Source organism: Bacillus rossius, chromosome 1 (assembly GCF_032445375.1).
Source record: "Bacillus rossius redtenbacheri isolate Brsri chromosome 1, Brsri_v3, whole genome shotgun sequence".
NCBI classification, from domain to species: domain Eukaryota; kingdom Metazoa; phylum Arthropoda; class Insecta; order Phasmatodea; family Bacillidae; genus Bacillus; species Bacillus rossius.
In genome coordinates, this window is record NC_086330.1 from 267,382,616 (window position 1) to 267,406,885 (window position 24,270).

General features: G+C 38.1%; 1 protein-coding gene across 5 annotated transcripts in view; it reads right to left on the minus strand.

The window, feature by feature from the left end:
* Nucleotides 1–7,251: 7,251 nt before the first annotated feature.
* LOC134527580 (inositol-trisphosphate 3-kinase homolog) overlaps nucleotides 7,252–24,270 on the minus strand; it is a 533,915-nt gene continuing 516,896 nt past the window's right edge. For 4 of the 5 annotated variants that reach the window (XM_063360382.1, XM_063360383.1, XM_063360385.1 and 1 more), the window contains 6 exons: nucleotides 15,345–15,548; nucleotides 14,378–14,749; nucleotides 13,444–13,578; nucleotides 11,829–12,002; nucleotides 10,399–10,572; nucleotides 7,252–8,611 (listed from right to left, as the gene is read on the minus strand). In XM_063360382.1, coding sequence (XP_063216452.1) covers nucleotides 8,546–8,611; nucleotides 10,399–10,572; nucleotides 11,829–12,002; nucleotides 13,444–13,578; nucleotides 14,378–14,749; nucleotides 15,345–15,548 — 1,125 coding nt within the window. In that variant the 3' untranslated portion in view covers nucleotides 7,252–8,545. Of the gene's footprint in view, nucleotides 8,612–10,398; nucleotides 10,573–11,828; nucleotides 12,003–13,443; nucleotides 13,579–14,377; nucleotides 14,750–15,344; nucleotides 15,549–20,351; nucleotides 20,463–24,270 lie in introns of those variants that run through there. The other variant, XM_063360386.1, reaches the window with a different exon arrangement.

The window sequence follows — 24,270 nt, forward strand, 5'->3', positions numbered from 1 at the left end:
ATGCAAACACCCAACTCAGGGATGGACGTGCAGTGCTTAAGATAAAACTAAAATAATAACTATAAATATTATTTTTATTATTTTTATTTTATTATTTTTTAAAATTATTATTTTAGAAATATATATTTTTTTTGACTATTACTTAGTATCTAGGACTTACTAATTTACAAATCTCTAATATCTACTACTATACTACTAGTTAAATATAGAGGAACTGTCGGTGTATAAAGTTACAGGTGAATTAAATCAAGACCTATTCGCATTTTGGTATTTGTTGCAAGCTTGCAATTCAAAATCCCATGTTTTTCAGAAACACAACCGGCACTGGAGGTGAAGCCTGCCAGGCGGGCCATGCCCATCGGACATAGGGAGTCAGCCCTAACAGCACAGGCAGTGGAACTCCCGGGAGCCAAACCTACACCTGCGTGCTTCGGACCATTTCGAATTAGCAAATTATTTCATTAATGTCTATAATTTAAGTTTCAAATCGCGGGAGACTGATTGGCCGATCGCTCAGCCAGCCACAGCACACATCGGAGGTCTGTGAGCCAAGATTGAATTTGGCATTTTATATTTTCCATGCAACTCTGGATCTTGTTCGCCCAGTGATGAAATATATGGGTTTCTGCTTATGGCACATTTATCATAGAATTTTTGCGCAGTTCGGAAATAATAATGTTTTAAAAGTTCGAGTTTGAGCTCTCTGTGCATAGCCCTTACGGGGCAATACACAGGCGCATTTGTCGCAATACGAATACTCTTATTCTGAATTCTCTGTAGCTTGATTAAGTGAGATTCCGCTGCTGTTGCCCACACCGGCGCTGCATACGTGATTATTGGTTTTATTAGTGCGTTATAAATTATTATTCCGTTGAAACGCCACCTCGCCACCTGCCCTGCCGAACTGTAGCGGACATAGCCGAATCAGTCGGCGGAAGAATTCCACCGTCTGCTTCGGCCATGTTCGCTTGAGTTCGGCAAGAAAGCGCTACCTTCGTAGCTTCTACCACGTGTTTTTACAGCCAATCCCCTCCTCGAACCTTTGTACCATGCCACCCCCCTTCCGAAAGGAAACTTCTACGGCAGCCTTCCTGCTGAAAGCGGTCCTACCAGCGCTTCTAAACCTAGCAACGCTTCTAAAACAGCATGTTTTGTGTGTCGACGAGTTCTTTTCTTATAGCGCACAGCGCACAGTATTGGGTCCCAAGAAGATAATGTAAAAAATGCATACACCTAACTGCACGAGCCAAAGTAAAATACTATTCTGAATAAAATATTTATTTAAAAAATACATTGTCTGCAAACTGCCTGGGCAAGCACTGCTTGCCTTGCTTGCCCTGACGAGACGCCACAGAAAAGTACCGCCTCTGACCTCTCGTGGCGAATTTGTGAGTTATTTCCTCTGGGTGTTTGAACGCCGGCTAAACGTCTGCCCCCTGGCAACTCATGCCACAAGCAGTGCCCCATAATTATTCATGTCCAAGCCACCAGAGCACTGCACTAGTTTCCTCCATAAGCTCCATGCTTTCGAAGTCGCCTCGTGCGAGAGCTGCACTAGTCGATTCCTCCTTGGTTCGGGCACTCCTCAGTAGTTCGCGCTGCGATCGGCCACTAACACCAACGTCAAGATATCGAAGTAAGTATTTCTCGATCACCCACTTGGAAATCTTCGGAACCTTTCGGTCCGGAGGCCGAAGTCGTCCCCTTTCTTTCGAAAGTAAGCGCCTTTTTAATTAAGAGTCGCTGCCGCCCCGCAGCAAACAAGACTTCAGTCGGTCGTCGTACGAAAATATAGTCGGCTAGTCAAGGGATGTTGTTCCTAATCTCTTTCTTAACCAGTATTTAGTAAGTCTGTGTGCTTAGTAGAAATTTGTTATACTTTGCTAATTTCTTAATTATCTTAATTTATGGAAATGTCCGCGGCAACCGTGAGTGTTCGGCGCTTGTCTTTGTCTCCCATCCTGGTGGGCTATCTTACAGAGCGCTAGGAGCCACTTTCTGTTTGGTGTGTTTTTGCCAACCTTTTATACCCCGACCATCACCGTTTTTGGTGGGTATTATTGCCAACTTACTGACTGTCTGTGAACCAGTTCTGACCATGTTTGATTTGGGCTTGTTCACAAACAGGGTTCAAGTTTGGAGCGGGCATGGTGACCGCATCCTCGCTCCCTTCCTCGGGGACCCAGGACGGCTAAGGCGCCCTGGTAGCCCGTAACACGTCACTTTCGGCCAGATTACTTCAAGTCTCCATACTTCCTATTCCCAGTGATGCCTTTAGCGTGGCAATTAGATAACTGCATTGAGAAACTAGAACATACGAAACTATTAGCCTACTTATGGGACTTTAATAACTCTAAGCACTAAAAATTAAAAATCTGGGATTGTTTATTTAAACCTTTGATTGTTTCTGATTCAGTTTATCTATGCCAAAGGAAACCTTATAGTAATACTATAGTTAGGGCCGACCCATAGTTCAAATGTTATAGATTTAATTTATTTGCCAACCCATATAACCAATAATACAATTTTATTATATTTGGCAAAGCATATATGTATGTAAGTTAAGTTCCTTTTCAACCTGTTAGCTGAGATCATGTTTCGTTGGTTGATGTTAAATTAATTAAAAGTAAAATAAATATAGCGGCACAGACATTTAGACGAAATCGCAATTGTCATTCTTTGCATTTGAAACTAAAAGATCCAGCAGTCTCCCAAAGTTATTTTAAAGGGACATTTACGTTACACCAGTGAAAAAGAGAGTGCGAGGATTAAAATTTAAAGCTGTTATTAACTACTTCTGTTTACTTAATTCTAAAATAAACGTGTGTGGATAAGATCTAGGGATTAAAATAACAAATACTGATCGTTGAACTACATCTATTTCATAAAAACTTATACTCTTGTGCGTGAGTAGGAGATAGGGATTAAACTATCATGTTCTCATCGTTGGGCTACTTTTGTTTCGTAAATTCTTATAAACCAGTGCGTGAGAAGGAGCTAGGGAAAAAACTATCATGTTCTCATCGCTGGTATACTTTTGTTTCATTAATTCTTATAAATTTACTTATGTTTCAAGAATTCTTATATACTTGTGCATGTGTTGGAGTGAAGAATAAATATATCAAGTTCTCATTATTTTGATTAACTGTGTTTTATATAATCTTATAAACTTGTGGGTGGGTAGTATCTAAGGATAAAAATAATTTAACACCTGGTTAGACTACTACAGTTTAATTGATTCTTAAATAATGTGCATGTTAATCCGCTAGGAATGTATATATCAAGTTCTCATCGTTGGATTACTTTTGTTTACTTAATTCTTAAATACTTGTGTGTTTTTAAGAGCAAGGGAAGAAACTATTAAGTTCTCATAGTTGGACTATGTCTGTTTCATAAATTTTTATATACTTGTAGGTGGGTAGGAGCTAGAAAAAAAACATAAAGTTCTCATCGTTAGACTACTTTTGTTTCATAAATTCTTATATAGTTGTTCGTGCGTACTGTCAAGGAATAAAAATATCAAGTTCTCATGGTTGGACTACATATGTTTAAGATTTTCTTATATACTAGTGCGTGGGTAGGAGCAGAGAATAAAAATTTTAAGTTCCTATTGCTTGGTTACAACTATTTGATAAAGTCTTATATACATGTTCGTGCGTAGTAGCTAGGGATAAAAATATTATGTTCTCATTTGTTTGATTACTTCTGTTTGATAAATTATTTTAATAAATAAAACAAATAAATAAATAAAAAATCCAATTGTCATCATTGGACTACTTCTGTTTCATAAATTCTTATAAACATGTGGGTGTGTAGGTATTATATAGGAATGAAAATATCAAATTTTCATGGTTGGACTACTTTTGTTTCATAAAATCTTTCATAATTGTGTGTGGGTATGAGCTATGGATTAAAATAAATTCTAATCGTTGGATTACTTCTGTTTAAATAATTCTTAAATATTTGTTTGTGGGTAAGAGCAAGGGTAAAAAACTATCAAGTTCTCATCGTTGAACTTCTTCTGTTTAATACATTCTTATTCACTTGTTCGTGCGTATGAGCAAGGAATTAAAATAAGGAAGCTATCATCTTTGGAACACATCTATTTATATAATCTTTAATACTTGTGCGAGGGTAGGAGCTAGGGATAAAAAAAAAAACAAGCTCTTATCATAAAACTTCTTATATTTCAAAAAATCTTAAATACTTGTGTGTGGGTTAAAATTAAGGATGAAGAAAACAGAACTCTTATCGTTGGACTACTACTATTTTATAAAATATTATATACTTGTGCGTGGGTAACAGCTTGACATGAAAAAAACAATATCTCAAAGTTGGGCAACATCTTTTCAAAAATCTTAAGTATTTGTGGGTGAGTGAAAAGGTATGAACTAACCTATCTTAAAACTACTTCTGTTTCATAAAATTTTATATACTTGTTGGTGGGTTGGAGCTAGGGATAAAAAAAACAATCCTGAATTGTTGGACTGCTACTGCTTAATAAAATCTTAAATACTTGTGGGTGTGCATGAGCTAAGTATAAATAAATCAATGTCTCATCTTTGGTTAGTGTTTTTGTTTTTTAAAATCTTAAATTTGTGTCTATGTCGTATCTAGAGATGGGGAAATGTTTTTATCTTTGTCTATTTGTCTTTTTTAAATTCTTAATTACTTGTATTATGGTAGTATCTACGGATGGACAAAAAACCTTCACTGTTGGTCTACATATGTTTCTTAATTTTTTAAAATACTTATGGTGGGTAGGAGCTGGAGATGGAAAAAAATGCTCTCATCATTGGTCTATATCTTTTTTTAAAATCTTTAGGTCTTTGTGTTGGGCAGAGCTAGGTATGTATATATATATAGGAATCCCTCATTGTTTGTCTATTTCTGTTTACTAAAATCTTATATACTTATTGGTGGGTAGGAGCAAGGAATGTAAAAACTAGATCTTCTCCTTGGTCTAGTTATGGTTCATAAAGTCTTAAATAGTTGAGGGTGGGTAGTGTAATAGTAGAGAAATACATGGATCACCAGGAGGAAGTTGTGTAGCTAAGGTTGGCAAGAAAAAGCAGTAAAAAAGATGGAAGCCAACAAAGAAGTGTGTTTTATATCATTGTATCTAATATCCAGTGTAATATAAATAAAGAAGTAGTGAACAAAGAATATGAGGTCTCTTTTTAATTACTATAAATTGGAAGTACAATTGTAAACATAACGGTAGGACTTAGGAATGGAAACAAGCAGCTCAAATCATTGGTCAGTTTCTGTTTCATAAAATTTTAAATAGTTATTGATTGGTTAAGAGCTAAGGATGGGAAAAAAAGTACACATCATTAGTCAATTTATGTTTCTTATAATCTTAAATACTTGTGGGTGGGATGGAGTTATGGATGGAAAACTCATTGTTAGTCTATTTCTGTTTCAAAAAATCTTAAATACTCATGCATGGTTAGGAGCTAGGAATTGTTAAAAAAAACCAGCACTTATAATAGGTCAATTTCTGTTTCATAAATTCCTCAATACTCTTAGGTAGGGAGAAGCTAGGGATGGATTACATAATCTATCATCATTGGTCTTTATCAGTTTCATTATATGTTAAATTTTTTTGGGGAAGGAAAAAAAAAGATTTCTTAATTGAATTATTTCTGTTTCATAAACTCATAAATACTTGTGATTGTGTATGAGCTAGCAATGGAAAAAACAAGCTTTTATCATTGGTCAAACTCTTTTCATAAAGTCCTCGATACTTGTGTGTGGGTAGAAGCTAGTAATGGAAAAAAAAAAGTTGTAATCATTGTGGTCTCTTTCTGTTTTATAAAATTTTAAATACTTGAGGGTGGGTAGAAGCTCGGAATTTAAAAAAAAAATGTCTCTGTTTTTATTTTTTATTTTCATAAAAAGTTAAATTAATTTTGGGTGGGCAGGAGTTAGGGATGGAAAAAAAGGCTCTAATTTAAGTCAATTTCTTTTTTATAAAATCTTAATTACTTTATGGTTGGGAAGAGCTAGGATTTTTTAAAAGAATTTCTCATCTTTAAACTATTTGTTTCATAACTTCTTAAATACTTGTGGGCAGGGCAGAGCTAGGAATGAATAATAGAATCTCTCATCATTGGTCTATTTCTGTTTAGTAAATTCTTAAATACTTGTTGGTTGGTTAAGAGCTAAGGATGGAAAAAACAAGTTCTCATAATTGCTTTTTTCTGTTTCTTATAATCTTAAATACTTGAAGGTGAATAGGACCTAGTGATTAAATAAAAAATCTCTCATCATGGGTCTATTTTTGTTTCATAAAATCTTAACTTGTGGGTTGGTAGGATTTGGGGATGAAAAAAAAAGCTCTCATTGTTAGGCTGTTTCTTTTTAAAAAAAATCTTTTAATACCTACTTGTGGTTTGAGGAGTGATAGGGATGGAAAAAACAAGCTCATTTTTGATCTATTTCTCTTTCACATTTGAGACTCCTTTGTTGAAGCCATTCAAATGTAGGCCCTCAAACAGAAGCCTAAATATATGTCAAATGACTGTCACAAAAAGGGACGGATGTCAAAGAAATTTATAAACACTATATCCAAGTCACATAAAAAGGCAACTTAACCTATGCTTACTATAGGATTTACAAATGTATCTTATGCTGCATTCCCCTCCAGATATACACATTAACTTAGCAAAAGTTAATGATTTAATAAGTGCATTTTATAACATGTAAATTTAATATAATTATATATTTGAAACTATAAAAACAGATTTACAAATAATACTTTAATAAATTTGGAACTGCCCTATTATGAGTTCCTATGTGACTATATCAAACAATATTAATTTAGAAAACACATAAGCATCCTGCATGAACTATTTTTATTTTCAAAACATTGGCTTTCATTTTATCCTTTTATCCCCCAGAAGTTTCCTTTTTTTTTTTTGGATACTTATGACTGATTTTTCAGGATTAAATTTGCATAGGACAGATAGCTACATGCAAAAATAATGTCTCCGTGCAACCCGCATATTGTCAGTTTTGATAGCTTTATACACACTTGTGATAAAACAATAGTTTGTAACAATTTTTGACATTAAAACTGAATTAGAAAAATCCTAGAATACAAAGCTATTGAAAATTAATAACAATCGATAAGCAACAAGAAATGTAATTGAATTAATGACCTTGGAATAAGAACCCTGTTCTCGTCATCAGGCACATGGCAGACTTAACAGATGCTGGAGAGGTGAGAAATAAAAATCTATTGAATTTTCTATAAATAAGTTTATTTACTGACACATTTAAAAGTTAATGTAATATACATAAAAAGCATTAATAAATTTACATAACACATGCATACATCCAATTATTCAAAGACTAGAATGTACTTTTACCAGCATTTCCAATACAATGTCTGTATTGTTTATAAATATTAGGGAACACAGTCATGCCATACAACACAATTTCATTATCTACAATGTTACTGTTAGGAATGAAAAAAAAAAAAAAAAAAGTGAAACAGGTCCTAAACAAAATTCATAAGGCGTTTAAGTTTTAATATGCAATATTTATATTGCATTAAACATGGAAAACTAAACAAGACTTTTAGTTTCAAATAAAAATCAAGGCATATTTTTGGTTGCATAAGACAATGTACAAATTGCAGAAGATATACAACAGTATACACAATTTGTTATTACAAATAAAATAATGTAGTTTTTTGTTGTATTTAAAAACTTGCATTTTTCATACAACAAAAGCAATAAAGCCCTAGATTTGGTATTCAAAATGTAGAGCATTCATATTGTTGTAAATGAAATAAGCAGACTGCATGATACAGATGTAATACAGCACAAGATTTGGAATTCTAAACAATATGCAGTTTCTTTTTATGTATCAGTTTGCAAGTTGCACACGACACATACAATAAAGCAAAAGATTTGTTAATGTAAACAAAAATGTGCTATTTTTTTTATGGGCAACATGAGTTTATTCCCACATACATGTTAATTTTTCTTGTCACAATACGCATCTTACCTGTTGCACAAATTATATGCAAGACCTCACAAAAATTGTTATTCTAAATAAAAAAAATCAAGGAATTTCTTTGGTTACAAAAGCCACATGCAATGCAGAACAAAATTTGTTATTCTAAAGAAGACAACAAGGCATTGTTATTTTTGCCTGTCATAGACAATGTGTCGTTCACACAAAACTTTCACAGTACAACTGCCTACATGTCGTGAATGTACAAGTTATAAATGCACGTAGATGCTCCCTGACTAGAAATTTTCAACTTAGGTCCCTTCTATGAGGACAGAACTTAACGGTAAAAAAAATTAAAGGCTACGAAACCATACAAAAGTAAAATCACACGGTGAACAACCTGCCCGACTGCACACACAATAACTTCATAAACATCTTGCTGAATCCGCTGCAAATCTTGCTCCGACTATGTAAAACTGCCTTCCATGACTCCTCTCGCCCCAACACTTCAGCTCATCTCCCAGACGCAGATGCAGAACAAAGTTCGAGGTGTCCATCTCGAGACTCCTGCCCGTGTTCAAGACTTCAGCGAAACAGCACTGGTGTCCGCAGGGAGTTCCGTCAACTTCACTTCCTCCAGGACCTGGAACACCATCAGTATTTTCTCCAAATAAAACTCACCCCATACTGGTACACTCCATGACCTAGTGCATGTTCAGTCAACTTGAAAACATATTGAACTAAGAGCATGTAATGATATTCTCTACAATAAGTAATCACTGGTATCTAGAGTATAAGGTAAAATTAATTACATAATTAATTTTGCGACATCATTCATGGACAATAAAAATATTCTTTTATGTATTTTTTCAGAATCTTTAATGGTTACTCATTTATGAGCAATCTCCTTAACTAAATTTTTTTTATGCCAACTGCTACATACAAATAGTTAACTAAAAACTGTAGAGCACATACCTAACATGTCAATATTAATGCTATGGCATTAAGAACACATATATATACTTGTACTGAATATAAAGCCATTCATAAACTATGAAACATTATTACATAATTGATATAAATTAAAACATTGGCAAAAAAAACATATTAATTAAGGAAACTACCAACTTATGGCTCAAAATCACACAAGATGCTTATTTCATGTTACTGATCTCAATATTACAGGATTTTCCTGTAAATTAATTTTTTTAGTTCTCTTGTAATTGTTGGTGCAAAAATTATCCCACCAAGATATTTACTAAATGCTATGTTCAAACTCTAAAAGGTGATGCAAATAATCATAATTACAAACAATTCTGTGATTTTTTTTTTACAGCTATTAGGTAATATTTAATATCTGGAAAGAATATTTGTGACCACACTCTTAAGCTGGTCTTTAAAAAAAAAAATTAAGCTGGAATCCATCCTCCATTTTAGATATTTCTTTTTTCCATTTCCAGAGTTTTATAAAGAAATATATTTTAAATAAAGAAGTAATCTTTTAGGCATTTTTTCACCACTGTTGGAAAATCAGAAAATAATTTCTGTAATGCAATAATCTACTGTGTCGGTGAGGCACAGCCTAAAGTGGGTAGTTTTCTAAATTATTTCACGTCTATAAATAATAAATCACAGTAACAATAGTTATGTATTTAAAATAATGAGAGAAAAAACAAAATCATAGAAAATTTAAGAGACTACAGTATGACTTATTTTTTTTATTTCTGCTCAATCTCTCAACAGTGACGTGCATAAGCAAAGGATCAACTTAACAACACTGTTGAAGGCATCTGCCAAGGCCTGCAGTAAGTAATGGTAGCAGTGTTTGCCTGGAGTGTTTTTTGGGAAAACAGAAAAACCAGATGATGGACAGGCATTCGAACTATGGTCCCCTGGCATAGGAGTCGGGTGACCTGCCACTGCACTACCTCCCTGGAGCGTGGACCAGCTAATTTCACTATGCCTGTATGCGAATACAAGGTTTTCGATACAATACGAATACACAATGTTTGTGAAGTCGAATCGAATTGCAAAACATTGTTCTCGGTGAAGCTGTATTAAACTTATTTTATCAAATATAGGATTTAAGTAAAAAAAAAAAAGTAACTGTTTAATGTTAGGTTTGTAATGTTTTAACTGATTAAGTGATCGAACAATTGGGTCCTACATAAAATAGCTATGAAAATATTAATATTTAGCACTCATAAAAGCAAACTGAATGCCACCTTCTTGATTTTTACAAGCAACCCACCAACTTTATGCAAGCAAACGCTATGGAAAAAAAAAAAAAAAAAAAAAACACTAATTTTTTTTTTTATGAGTGAATCTTAAGGCTTCAAATGCTTTAAAGGTTTGCACCAAAACCGAAGCTTCAAATAAAACGAATGGCAAGTCTCCTGGCGAAGTGAATGATAGCTTGCAGGCACGTACGCTGATGAGGCTGTCCAGGCCGTAGAGGAAGCCCTCCTCGTGGTTGCCCTGCACCCAGGGTCTCCGGTGGTCGAGCGCCGCGCCGCCGGGCGCCGGGTGCGTCTTGGCGAAGTCAATGATCCACGCGCCCACCTTCGAGTCGTCGTAGATCATGAATATGCTGCTGCCCACCACCTGCACACGTCGACACATCGCGTTACCATCGCCAACACTCCGGACATGCCTCCCAACTAACACTTCCACGATGGAATCTCACAGCTTCTTAAAATTAACCAACAAAAAAAAAAAAATGTGTGTGTGTGTGAGTCCAGGCGTGACATTAGTGAAACTTATTGCTTATTAGGTATAGATAGAGATAGATTAGTATTTCTTTTACTGATCAAGAAATTATAATAGATAATAGTAAGAAAATGGATATGATCTGAAATGAAAAAAAAAAAAAAACTGCAGCATTATGATAATTTCATAGCATTACTGCTGCATCATTTCTACCTCTTCGCTACCGTCTCCCCTTCCAGCCGTTACAAATAGCATACAGTATACTACACTACTCACTTATTCCCCCCCACCCCCCATTTCTTGCTGTCTTCCCATTTAGTGCATGCGTTGGAATGGCATTGCTGCTGACGCACTTTCCTCCTCTACCAGTTACCCCACCACTTACCTAACTACGTATTCCCCACATGCGATAGGAATTTTCGTAACACTCGAAAATTGTAGCACCCTCTGCAAAGAAGTTTCACTTCAAAATTAACTAAACTGAGAGCTGGTTTATACTCAGGTTTTAGAAAACTCAAAAATTAAAAAAAGGTTATTTAAAAGGTGATTTAATGCATTTTTGAATTCATGAAAATATTTTAAAAAAGTGTACACAACACAGTGGTACTAAAAAACTATGTCGAATTACAATTTATTACTTCAAAGTTCAGATGGGTCTGAGGTAGATAATTTTTTGTGTAACATTTTTGCTCTCAGTATTCGGCATTTGGTGGGAGTAATGTCTTGAATGCATCGGAAGTAAAGGAACGAAAATGTGTAACAAACACGTTGCTGCCATCTGTAGCAGATTGCGCGAAGCAAAGTTTTCAAAGTCAAAGGAAAACTTTAAAGTATTAACTGTTTAGTGAAATGTAACAATATGGGCAGTATTTTGATAGAATTCCTTGTCGAAAATCAGGCCCAAAGCCGGGATTTAGTATTTTATTTACAAGTTTTATTCGTTTTTATCGGATTCGTTATGTTTTATAGTTTAAAGTTTAGGTTTGTTGATAACCGACGTAGCTGCTCCGGCAGCGAATTCTAGCGGCGGGTGCAGAAACTACGTGGGATTCGCGTCCACAAAAGTAGTTGGAGAACACAAATTCTCGGCATTATTTTAAAGAGTTCTTCTTTGGGCATTGCTGTGTCGTGGTGTGGAAGGAGGGACGCACCTCGTGGCTGCGGAAGTACGGCGACTGCTCGAACTTGGCGCGGATCTCGCGCAGACGCTCCACGAGTCTGCAGCGCGTGTCCTCGCGCCCGGCGAGGAACAGCGCCATGGCCGCCATTACCTCCTCGCGCGACTTCACCTTCTTCAGGTCCTTGACGGGCGGCATGCCGCGGAACTGCGCATCACGACCACACGCTGCCACGCACTGCCACGCACTGCCACGCACCCGCCGTCGCCGACCTCCGGCCACATTCAACACTACCAACTTTACGACATCCCTGTAATATATATATATATATATATATATATATATATATATATATTTTTTTTTTAACTTTTACAAGGGTAGTCCTTGGAAACTCAGTTGCCAACGATATCACTTGTAATATTGCAAGGCAGAGCTATGTGCCATTGGCAATTATTACAAAACTCTGTCTTGCAGTTTTGCAGGTTATATCGTAGGCAACTGGGTTACCAAGGATTTTCCTTGTAAAAAGTACAACAGTTTTTTTTACAGTGGCAGATACTAGACTCTACCAAATAATTAACACCAGTTCCATACAATGACGAGATAATTCATCCATCAAGTGCCTAGCTATTTCAAAATTACGCAAGTTGCAAACAACTTAATATTAATTTAATATGTTTTAGGACTCATGTCTCTTATTATAAGAGATACAATGAGCGATATTTATAGTACCTAACGCTGATTTTGAGACGGCCTTAAGTTTCAATGTTTTCGTAATAAATACATAACACTCCGTAGTACCGTAACTGGACGTCTAAATCAATAACAATTACTGAAAGTCCGTCATTCTTGGCAACATTGTCACCATTTTCATTAGAAAACAAACAAGCTAAGACAAGGTTGGAAATAAAATGGCCCACTGGGTAAAACATGGCCGTTGACAGAAACCGGGCAAAAAAATTGTTGGGCCACCTCCCCTCCGCGGGAGTTCGGAGAGTTCCGCGATGAGGGGAAATGCGACATCGGCGAAGAGGGGGAGAGACCCCCTCGAGAGTGGCGCGACGCAGAGCGATGGGATCGAGAGAGTGCGACTGAGTGGCGCTAGGCTGTGTGTGTGTGAACAGGAGCGAACCACTGTTGAGCCTAGCTCCAGTGAGGAGTGCGAACTGCGGAACTTGACACGTTGAGTGACTTGAGCATAAACATTTTTAAGTGCCATTGATTGGTGATCAGACATTTTTAAGTACAATTATTTATTAGTAATGTAACTATTATAAATTAATAAAACTGTAATGAAACTTAATTGGGCTATCCCATACGAACCCAGTTCCCCCACAATATACCCGTAACAATATATTTACTTGAACTCTAAAGCTTTCACAGTTTAAGAGTTTTAGGCGACGTCGAATCCTCAGCCGAACTGACACCCAACCTGAGATTAAAGGCATTCATAAACCTGTAGGCAATTCATGTGAAAATTAACAAGATCAGGTGTCACGTCTTCTGAAATAAACCCTCAAAATAAATCTTAAACATTAACACTTTGGCGGATTGTGTCGACCGCGTGTCACTACAGACAAAAGCGCGCCGCTAAGGAGTCTGCCATGCACTGTAGGGTGGAGGAAATGGAGATCTCCGTGGAACTCACCTTCATGGCCTCTATCCTGAAGCCCTGGCTGCACGTGGAACTCTGCTGCTCACGGAACTGCATGTAGCGCATCTTGGTGACCGCCTTCTGCTGGTGCTCCTCCCGCGTGGGGGCGCTGGGGTCCACCTGCACCATCTGCAACCACACCACCCACACCATCACCATCACCACTCCACACGCGCCACACGTCACGACCAAGCGACGGGGAGACTAACAGCTGTGAACAACATCGCACGCGATCGGTCACCAACAGTTCTTTCAAAAGACGCGAGTTTTAAGTTATTCGATGTTGTTTGACGGAGAGCATACGTAAAATGGTCTCGTACCACGCTGAATTTAAACTCAAACATACACAGTGCTTTGAGATTCTTTATACAATACGCTATCTGCATCCACCTTGATATGTTTCAAGCAGATGGTAAGGACGACCATTTGCATTACAGTAAGCATGTGCGATATGGATGGGCAGTTATTGGCACTTTGTGGCAGAACATGGATATAGGTAGATATCCCGCAGGGGCGTAAGCACAGTTTTTGGGGGGAGGGGTGATGGGGGGGGGGGGTGATATAACCCCTAAACACTAAAAAAAAAATTATAAAAATATATCATTCCAACCAATAAAAAGTAAAGAATTTGAAAGCAAACAGCGAGCAAAGTATGCTCTTTGATAAAGACACGCTGAGGACGTGAATGATGGGCTACAGAACAGGCTAACTGCAGTAAATGAAGGATGTGGTAGGAACTCGTGCAATGATAGGTGGATGGATCTGGCATCTTCAGACCAAATAACTCCGACTTGCAGTCAGATAGGGGAAACTAATGCAAAAAAATTTCTTCATAATTATACGGAACAAAAATGTGATTAGCCTAAAGTTGGAAATGCGCACGCAGGCCTAAGGTTGGTGGCTGTGGTAGACCGGCGGTGGCGGGTACCTTGTGGTAGAGGTCGTGTCTGGCCGCGGTCTTCTGCACCTCCGACTCGAGGAAGGTGCGCGTGCCCATCTTGACGTCCATGACGTGCGGGTCGGTGAAGCCGTGCAGCAGGTCCTGCAGCTCGATGAAGCGCTCGCCGCGGTACTCCACCTCGCGGAAGTAGCGCGGCACGATGTCGCGGGCCAGCGGGTCTGCGCCCAGCGCCTCGTACGCCTCGCGCTCCGCGTTCTCTGCGCCGCCGCTGCGCTTCTTCCAGATGGTGCCCGGGCCGGCCGGCGCGAAGCAGTCCGGGTGGCCCGACAGCTGGAACCACGCGTTCTGCCGGTTCTTCAGCAGGATGTCGCTGGCGGGCGCCGTCAGGTCCAGCGCGTTCTGCAACACGCGACCCTCTCCCTAGCCTCTGCCTAGCCACCGCACCGCACACATCGCATCTACAGGTAATAACCATGCCATTACAATGTTCTATGGCTGCGGAAAGGTAAAGAGTACACATCACTAAATTCTAAATTTTTGAGCATGAAAAAGTATGATTATTTTAAAATATTTATATTTTTTAAGTTCATTACTCGAATTGAATTGGACTCTGAAACACAAAGTGATATACCATGCCTTAACATGTCCAAATATTCAATAATTAGAGACATGCAAAATTCGCGGATTCATTTCGCGATAGGCTAGCATCATAACAACTATACCTTCGTACCGCTTCTGCGATTGGCCCACATTTTATCCGGGGAACTGTGAGCCAATGGGAAACACTAAACCAAGAAAGTGCCGAATTACGGACAGCCTAGTTGAGCCGTCTCACGCATCAGCAGCCAATGAACAGGTGTCATTTCCGCGAGTATTTAAAGGACTGTGGAGTCTATCCTAGAGGTCAATGACTCCGCGAATCTTGCAGGTCTCTATCAATAATAAAGTGAAAAAAGCTGCGACGCCGAGATGGCGCCTGGAGGTTCGTACTGACCAGCGCCAGGAACTTGAGGAGCGAGCGGTCCTGCTCGGAGGCCGCCGGCGCGTCCTCGGAGGCGGCGGGGGCGGCGGGCTTGGGGGCGGCGCGGGCGCCCCGCCGCCACCGCTTGAACGTGCCGACGGCGGAGTGCGCGGGGGCGGCGTCGCCGCGGCCATGGGAGCGCCACAGCTCGCTCAGGTCCAGCCCCTTCTCGCCCGTCTGCAACCCACACGCCGCCACGTGTCAACACCTGCACTGCGGAGTAGTTTTAATGCTCGTGATACAAAGAAGATTACAAGTCTATAGCTAATGGTATGCATAGGAAACCTTACAAGAAATTCGGTAAGCACAGATCATGTTTACAGTTATGCTCACAGTAACGTTTACAGTCTATATAATACATAATTGTGGGCTTGGAAAAATGTTCCATTAAATAATATGAAAGAGACCCAACAAAATATTTTCCGCGACCCATAGTTTCTCTGGATGGACCTGCATTTACATTTAACAGAAAGAAAAAAAAACAGATTTCCTGGAATAGTGTTACAGATCTTACACAAAAGCCTGTTTCAAAGATATTTATGTATTTCATATAACTACGAATGTGTTAATAATAGTATGATCACATTTTAATAGTACTTCATTGCCTAAAGGTAATTTTTTTATTATTGCTATCACTTGCGCGCATTTTTACAGCAAATTAATCCACACTTGGTAAATATATGTTGAAAATATTGGTAACAGAACAAATTCAATAGAGCTATAGTGTTTCATTTGCTAACTAACTAATAGTAATGAGGAGAAATAGAAAACTCAACATGGCATGCGAGAGCCCACCTTACAGCCCATTTTATATTCTAACATTCAAATCCGACGTTTATCCTTTGCTCTTCCATAAAGTTCACCATATTTAAATATATGTTTCAGAAACCTACCGACATGTAATGTCACAAAAGTGTTTGTTAAATACTGGCGCGGTATAGGATTGCGTTGTCGGTTGCAGTCCATTAGAAAATCATTTTTTTCCCTACCTCTGCATGGTCGAAAGATAGATGCTAACGAGGAAGTACATTGCTCTGTCCACCAAGGTCATCGCAGGGGGAAACTCCCAACAGTCGATAGGACAAGGAAGAACTGCAAGCAATTACAAACGTATCGCGGCCGGAAAAGAGACTTGCGTGCGCGAAGCGCGTGTTAATAGCGTAATGGTCAGTTCGTCAGAGTTTATACGGAATCTCGTTTCGTTAACTGATCTTATCATCGTTAGATCACTTTTTCCGTTGCACCTGTGTGTTTTAACGCCGAAGGAAGATCATCGGGAAGAAGTTCTGAATGAACCGACCGACCTGGCGGTTCATAACGGCTGTCTCGGGTAGACGTAGAGCGACCAGACACGTCCGAAATTCGTATCAACTTTATCTAAGTCATTATTGTAAACAGACGAAAATACAGCAGCATTATCAATAAAATGCAGATCATAATTAATATAGATGTATGTTAAGTGCTGCTTTGTCCAGCATTAAAGACACTTCCAACATGTAATTAAAAAAAATATATATTTATTTTAAATAAATTCTAATATAATATCAAAACTTGTTTTGTAATAGCTTTTAAAAGACGGGGCGTGCTTTCCAGTCATTGTGATAAACCAACAGACGATAAAGCGACCATATTAACTGCCTTCTTGTGCCAACCTTATAAACCATTAGCTTTCATGTCGTAATCGATTATAGCGGAAGATCGTGTGGACCCAGAATGTGTTTGCGGATCGTTTAGAGGCATGATCCTTGATTAATCTTGGGCTAATAGCATTGTACATCTTATCGAAGAGCGGGACTGTGCAACTGGCTGTAAAAGTTTCTATAGCAAGCAGCGAAGTTACAGCGCATCCCACCTAAGTTGAGCAATTTTGAATTACTGCCCCTACCTGTTTTCTTTCCGTCAAGAAAGCATTATAATATAAAACTACTTGTACCAATATGTCGACAGTTTGAACAGACACAGGACTGGCTAAGTCCAAGTGGCCAGTCCGTTAGTAGTCATATGCAATGCGCTTTTATGAATATATGAATAAATAGAAAATATAAAAAAAAACAAGAAAAATGGAAGCTAGCAAAAGGCTGTTAAAATTAAATTCTCGCATCTTTCAACACGTTTACTGTTGATCCCGGGCTTTTTCCTTAACTTTCATGACCTGTTGACACCCTACACCCACAACATCGTTTACAATATCAGCAACTCTTGGCTGTAAAATTAGCACACGCCAGACGCCATGCACTGTGGTTTAACAGTTTTTGCTCGCGACCAATGAAAACAGATGAGAAAGATAACGAGGAAGTGTCGGAACAGCGTAGGAGGAAACACAGTTCCGTTACGTCACAGGACGTGTGCGTCGACGCCTGAACAGTTACTGACGTGAATCCCTAACCACACTTCCTCCAGCGGGAGCTGGGGGGAGGGGGGGGGACTCCCCAGCTCGGCCCAGCCACGAGGCCAAACCCTGGCACATCCTTCCAGCCACGCGGCCTGTGTCACGTGACTCACCTGTCACGTTCAGTCCCAGTTTATCAACTGTCACCACACGCTTCATTTATTTGTGTCAATGGAACAGAAATATTCACGTAAAATGACATATTTGTAAATATTTACATGAAAACAACTGTAACACTACAAACCCGTGATCGCAGTAATAGGTACTGGGTTCGGAATCTTATCCGGGCATTTATGATTTGTGTTGTCCCAGTAACTTCAACAGTTTAAGTTATTTGTAAACCGTTCCTAAATAGCTTTTCAGAATTAACTACGTAGGCCTACATATAAAGCATGATACAACCAAATAATATAAATTATTGAATATTCGATTATTTTTTCCATGGTTTGAAAAAATTATGCTTAAATGGAACATCAATATAAAATTATGTGCCGATTTTCGTACGAAATAATCGGTATTATCTCGAAAAAAATATTTACTGTATGCAAAATATTACCATAGTCATGTGTTGTACCAAGTTACAATGGCTTTATTGTAGTATTACAAACTATTTATTAGCAACTGGTTTCCAAAGGAATCTTTTCTTAAGTAAAGACATTTTTTTTTCTGTACAGCAAAGCAACGCAGTAAGATACTTAAGACCATCCGTACCAATTTTGAGAATGATCAAATAAGAAACGAGATAGGTACATGAGACAGGCTATACAGCAAGGTGACGATTCCGAATTTCAACTCAGCTGAGAAACCCTTCAATTTGGGCTATTACAATACGTATTGGGAACTGTGAAAAACCTTTAAATATTATTTTAGACATGTATTAATAATGCAATTTTATTGTAATCAGTACACAAGTCTAATTATATTTTTTCCCCATAGCTAATCGCAAACTGTTTCACTTAGATATACGTTAACAATAAAAAAGTTAGTAAAACACAAACGTGTACGCATGATCACACAAACTATTTTTATTTTACTTTTTCAAGGAGAAAGCTGCACATAAACCACTTGTCGAGCATTCAAAAATTATACACGCGTATTAAATAGCCACACATGTTTAAATTTCTATCTCCTAGATCGTTACCAAAAACTATAATTTTGTTAAAACTATATAAGAATATTAATAAAAATGTTTTCGCAATTCATCCAACATTCGCACAAGCAATTGACAAAAAATTCCGTTAAATTTTTTTAGCACATTGAAATTTCAAAACGATTATCATTTGAGTGAATAGAAGCATCTAATCTCTCAAATACCAAAGAGGCTGCGATTAAAGTTTTAGTGACACATACCTTAAAAGGAAGACAATTTGATAAAACCGAAAAGCCGGAAAATTCTCGTTTACTTTTTTTTTTTGCTACACAAACTTGTGCATAATCAAGTAGATGTCATGTGTGCATAGGTTGGTGCAAAAATTCCATTTTCACGCCGAGTCACACATGATTTTTTTTGTCACCAAATTATATAGGGATTTTCGAAAGTCGCAATGAAGTGAGCCAAGTAGTGACTACACATGCGACTGTCTGAAGATCACCGCCTGCTCCGACACTCTGACGACTCGGGAGAGCGCGTGACTCGGTCTGCACCAGGGTCGCACACAAACCCTACCCATATGGATGTTTTCAATCAAACCCGGGTTTTTTTACATTACTCGGTGAAATTTTGGAAATGACCAGAGACGAAAGTAACTCCAGACTCGGTCTCACCACATGTAACGTTCATTTCAATTTTTTATTTCTGGTCAGTGCTTCTATTTCAGGGCTGTTTCTGTAAATGTCAACACGATACCTCGCTTGAATCAACTGTTCTGTCACAAATCATACCGACATATATTCACTAAGTGTAATATAATGGGCTTTATTTACGAAAACTTGCGACACATTTTACACCCATCGTGTTGCTCTTGGTGAATGTGCGTTGTAAACATTTGTAACTATAGATGCAAGGGAGGTATCGTGTTAAATTTACAGAAATAGCCCTTAAGTAACAGGAACGACGAAATGAATATAGCTTGCAAGTCACAGCCTTAAGTAACTTAAGCGTCGTTCAACAAGTGTGTAGAAAGCTAGCACCGTAGCACCTCGTCAAGTGAAAACACACATTTGAGGGCACTTTTTTTTAAAGTATCAATTTATTTTTCTCGCTAGAAATAATTTAACTAATAGGTGTAGTCTGTACAAGACACTAGTATACTAGTAGTACCTATATAAAATTTAAATCTTATAATTTTCTGTTTCTAAACACATCCATAATTCAACATGGTTAAATAGTAATAAATAAATATGTAATTTAATAATTGTTTGTTTAGTTAAGTTATTTAGTTTATATGAACATAATATCCTATATATATTTCAACGCTAGCAAAACTAAGCGCATGTAATCATGGAGTATACAGCTTTGAATTAACCGCTCGTATGTATCGTTTGTCGTAAAACTCTTCTGCAGCCAGTGGTGAAATCAGGGTTTAAATACAAGCCGATTTGCGAAATGAGAAACGGTTATTTTCTATTACTAGACAATGCCAACGACTTACCACAGTCCGGTAGCGCATGGCGCCCCTGGCGGCGAGTCCCGCATTAACGACACGGCCAACGGCGCACATGATTCCACGGCGATGGACAACCGGTAACTGAGGGTCCGCGCGGCGACCGGGCGCGGATATACTCGCCAGCCGCCGCCGAGCGCGTCATTCCCCCTCCCCAACTCGCGTCATGCGACCAGTCATGTGGCTTCCGCAGTTCCGCGACCGCCGCCAGAGCGCTCTGCCGCCTCCAGCGCCGCACTCGTGCACGTCGACGGGTTCTTCATCGGCTCTGGGCGTTCACTGGATTTGCCAACAACAGTCAATTTGGGGCTTTTTTCTAATGGTACACAAACGCGCACACGCTCGTTCTACCCTTTCTTAACGTGAGTTAGAAATACGACACTATAAACACTTATTATTTACATTTGTAATTAACGTCATGAATTACAACATATGTAGGCGAGATAGGAAACGGATATAAATTATCTATGTTTCCAAAAAAAATACCACGACAATTTATCATTGAAGTGAAGTCATTGAAATTAATTATTTAATTTATCTTCGGAAATGTACGAGAACCGTTATAATGTTAATATAATAAACGCAACGTTATATTTGTTACTGTGCGATCTTAGCTTCATCGAAGGGAAATTTTTCATTTCAACGACAAACATCAAAGAATAAAAATGTTGAAATCAATATGGCGTCTTTCGGTTTTCTATCACTCCCCCTTTGAAACCTGCAGGGTGATTATGAACATACATTTTGCCACATGACACGGTAAACAACGAAGGCAGTGAAGATTGTCGTAGAAAGAAGCTACGAAAGTATTAATATAAAATTTTCGTTAAAATAAGACTATTGATGACGCTGAACTGTGAATTCTTGAGTATGAACACATATTCCGGATGATATTAATCGCACCCATACAGCGTTATGTCCCTGTCCTAGAAATCTAACGATGCAAATTACAAGCCAACGTATTCGAACTCCTATGTGAACTTTTCTGTCTGCACGCGAATCACGCTCAGGAGGTAACCGCGAATAAGGCGTCATTCTACTTCCGGACAATCTTGCTCATCAGCCGCGCGTCTGAATCACACGTGACTAGTGCGCTGACGTCACGAGACGAGGTGTGGGCGGAACCACGCAGACTTGTGTTAGCGAGATGAAGGGTCATTGCAGATGGACTTAAATAAGTGCAAGTGTGTGTTTTCAAGAGACGCCCGATGTCATTTATATCATTAAAAAAAATATTTCTGTATATTTATTACAAGCTTTATTGCAATTGTTTTAACCCAAACATATTCAACGGATATTTACAAAGTGTAATATATCTAGCTGTAAAAAAGCAATCAAGTGTTATTATTTTCATGGCTTTTTACAGCTAGAAAATAACGTTTAGTAATTATCTAGCAAAAATATTAGCAACAAAACAAAAAATACAAGAAAACCATTGCGCGAAATTTTACATAAATGCTCTCACTGCAAAGTAATGGTAAAAAAAAACATTATGTGTATGATGGCCTTGAGTTTATCATTTTGAAATATAAAATATTACAAAATAGTTATTTCAACCCATCAGTATTTAATAACAAACTAACGTAAACTATTTGATATATACTAATTTATATAAAATGTGAAGAAAAAATGGTGTTGTATGATCTAGTTTGGATACGGCCTAGTTTCGTATATATTTCATGCAGGCATAATTTTTATGAGGACTGACTATCCCGCCCATTTTTTTATTCGATTAATTAACCAATAAACTGCATTTCCATGAGTAACACAAACATAGTATGCGCTCAATGATAATCAAAGTTCACAACAGCTTTAACTATGGTGTGTCAAAATTTGAACAGTGCCATTTAACAGAACTAAAAATAAAGACGTGTTATTGACACGGCGACTAAAACACGATAAAAAAAATAAATACAGTTCGGTGAAATGGAATGCAATACAGCACATCTTTATCAACTTCCGCATTTACATACCCGCAGATAAGGTGCAAATTAGATGGCGGATTCTTACAGAAGAATTTCCAGGTTTAAAGGTACTGCCTCATAGAGACCCAACAAAGTAATGAGATAGAGTTTGAATTGCAAGTTTAAGTATTTAAACAAGTAAAACTACCTCAGTGTTATGCTGGGTCTCTAGATGGCAATGCTTAAAAACTAACCCGAAGTAAGAGATATAAGAATCCACCATCTGATTAACACATTAACTGCGGGTATGTAAATGCAAAGAATCGATGGCTGAATTGCCAGTTTAAGTATTTTAAAAAGAAACCCCCCTTTCATAAAACTGCTCCAACATAAAACCCACATTTTTTATTGCGAAGAAAATAAAATCTTTCATCACCTAAAAAAAATAAAAAAAAATAATATATTTAAAGTTGTTTTATGTTAGTGTTACTGAACTTTTAGGAATTAACCACTAAAAAAAAATACCTTGAAAACTTTTTCCTATTTTTTTTTATTACGCAGCCAGGGACTTCTCTCGTAGATGCTTATGTGTTTCCTCACGCAGCGCCACCACATGAGGTCCCCTGCAAGAGCGAGACCAGCAACCCGCACAGCAAGGCAGGTCTGCGGGTTCGCCTGAACGCACAGGGGCACGCGAGCCAGCCCCAGTCTGTGCTACGTGACATGCGGGCACGCAAAACAGCTAGGGAACATAAGGTTCATTGCCCTCGAGACAAGACGCCCGAATAATCCGCGAACTACAGAACTACATCCTCGGAATATTTTATGCTATTGTAAAATGAAGATTAGGTCAGGTCTGTTACACAAATAAAATTCTTGCAAACATTCAACTATTATTTTTTTAATGTGTAACATCTCAGCTCTCGTTAAACGGCATTTGGTGGAAGTAATTTCGCGAATGCAATTGGAAGTCAATGAACGGAAATGTGTAACAACCACGGCGCTGCCATCTGTGGAGGATGGCTCGAACCAAAGTTCACAAAGACAAAGGGTACTTATAGTATTAACGGTTTAATGAATTTGAACAAGATAGGCAGCATGTTAATAAAATTCCTTGTGGAAATCAGGTCCAAAGACTGGATTTGATATATTTTTTTGTGTCTTTTCCGCTTTTATCGGAGCCTTTTCATTAGGTAGTTAAAAATTTCGATCTGCTAATCAAATGATAGGCCATAGTTTTCTGAACCAAATCGGGTCTAAAACGGGCATAGTCACATATATGAATGTTGTTCAATTGCCATGATTTAACTGGACATGTTAAAAATATTCATGTTTATTTTGCGACTTTAAACTGAAGCGAGGCATCAAGAAACAAAATGCAAGTTAGCAAAAGGCTGTATTGGAAATTAAAAAAAAAAAGCGTTACTTCTATCACCGTTATTGTTTATTCCGGTAGCATTTCCATGGCAGTAGTGCCCTGCAGACACCCTGCAGGAACACAGGTGCTCGTGTAAGGGCGGGGGACCCTAACGAGGCGTCCAGAGCGCTACTGCCTTATAGTAGGGGAGCCCAATAGGGGATTTTGGGATTTACTCGAGCGTGGCAGATGAACATAAGGGAGGATACCTTGCATTTTGTCGAGTACCTCCACCACATATAAGCCCTTTATATAGGAACGTGCGTCTAGAGTAACCCATTATAATAGTGGGAAAAAAAAAGATCGTCAGAAATATTCAAGCGCGTCAGATTAAGGTAAGGTGGGTTAATTACTAGCTGAAAAGAATGCATTTCAATAATCTAACGATTTGAGCGTAACGTAAGGAAGTGGGAGGGTCACAAACTTGCAAAAAAAAAGTCGTCTTGACATTCTCGAGCGTGGTTGATTTTATTTATTTTGAAGGAAATAATGCAAAAATAACGGGGAAAATATAATCTGCCGATTTCCACAAGTAACTAAAATCGTCTAAAAAATTTAGTGCGTGCAGCTGGGTTAAAGCACGTAT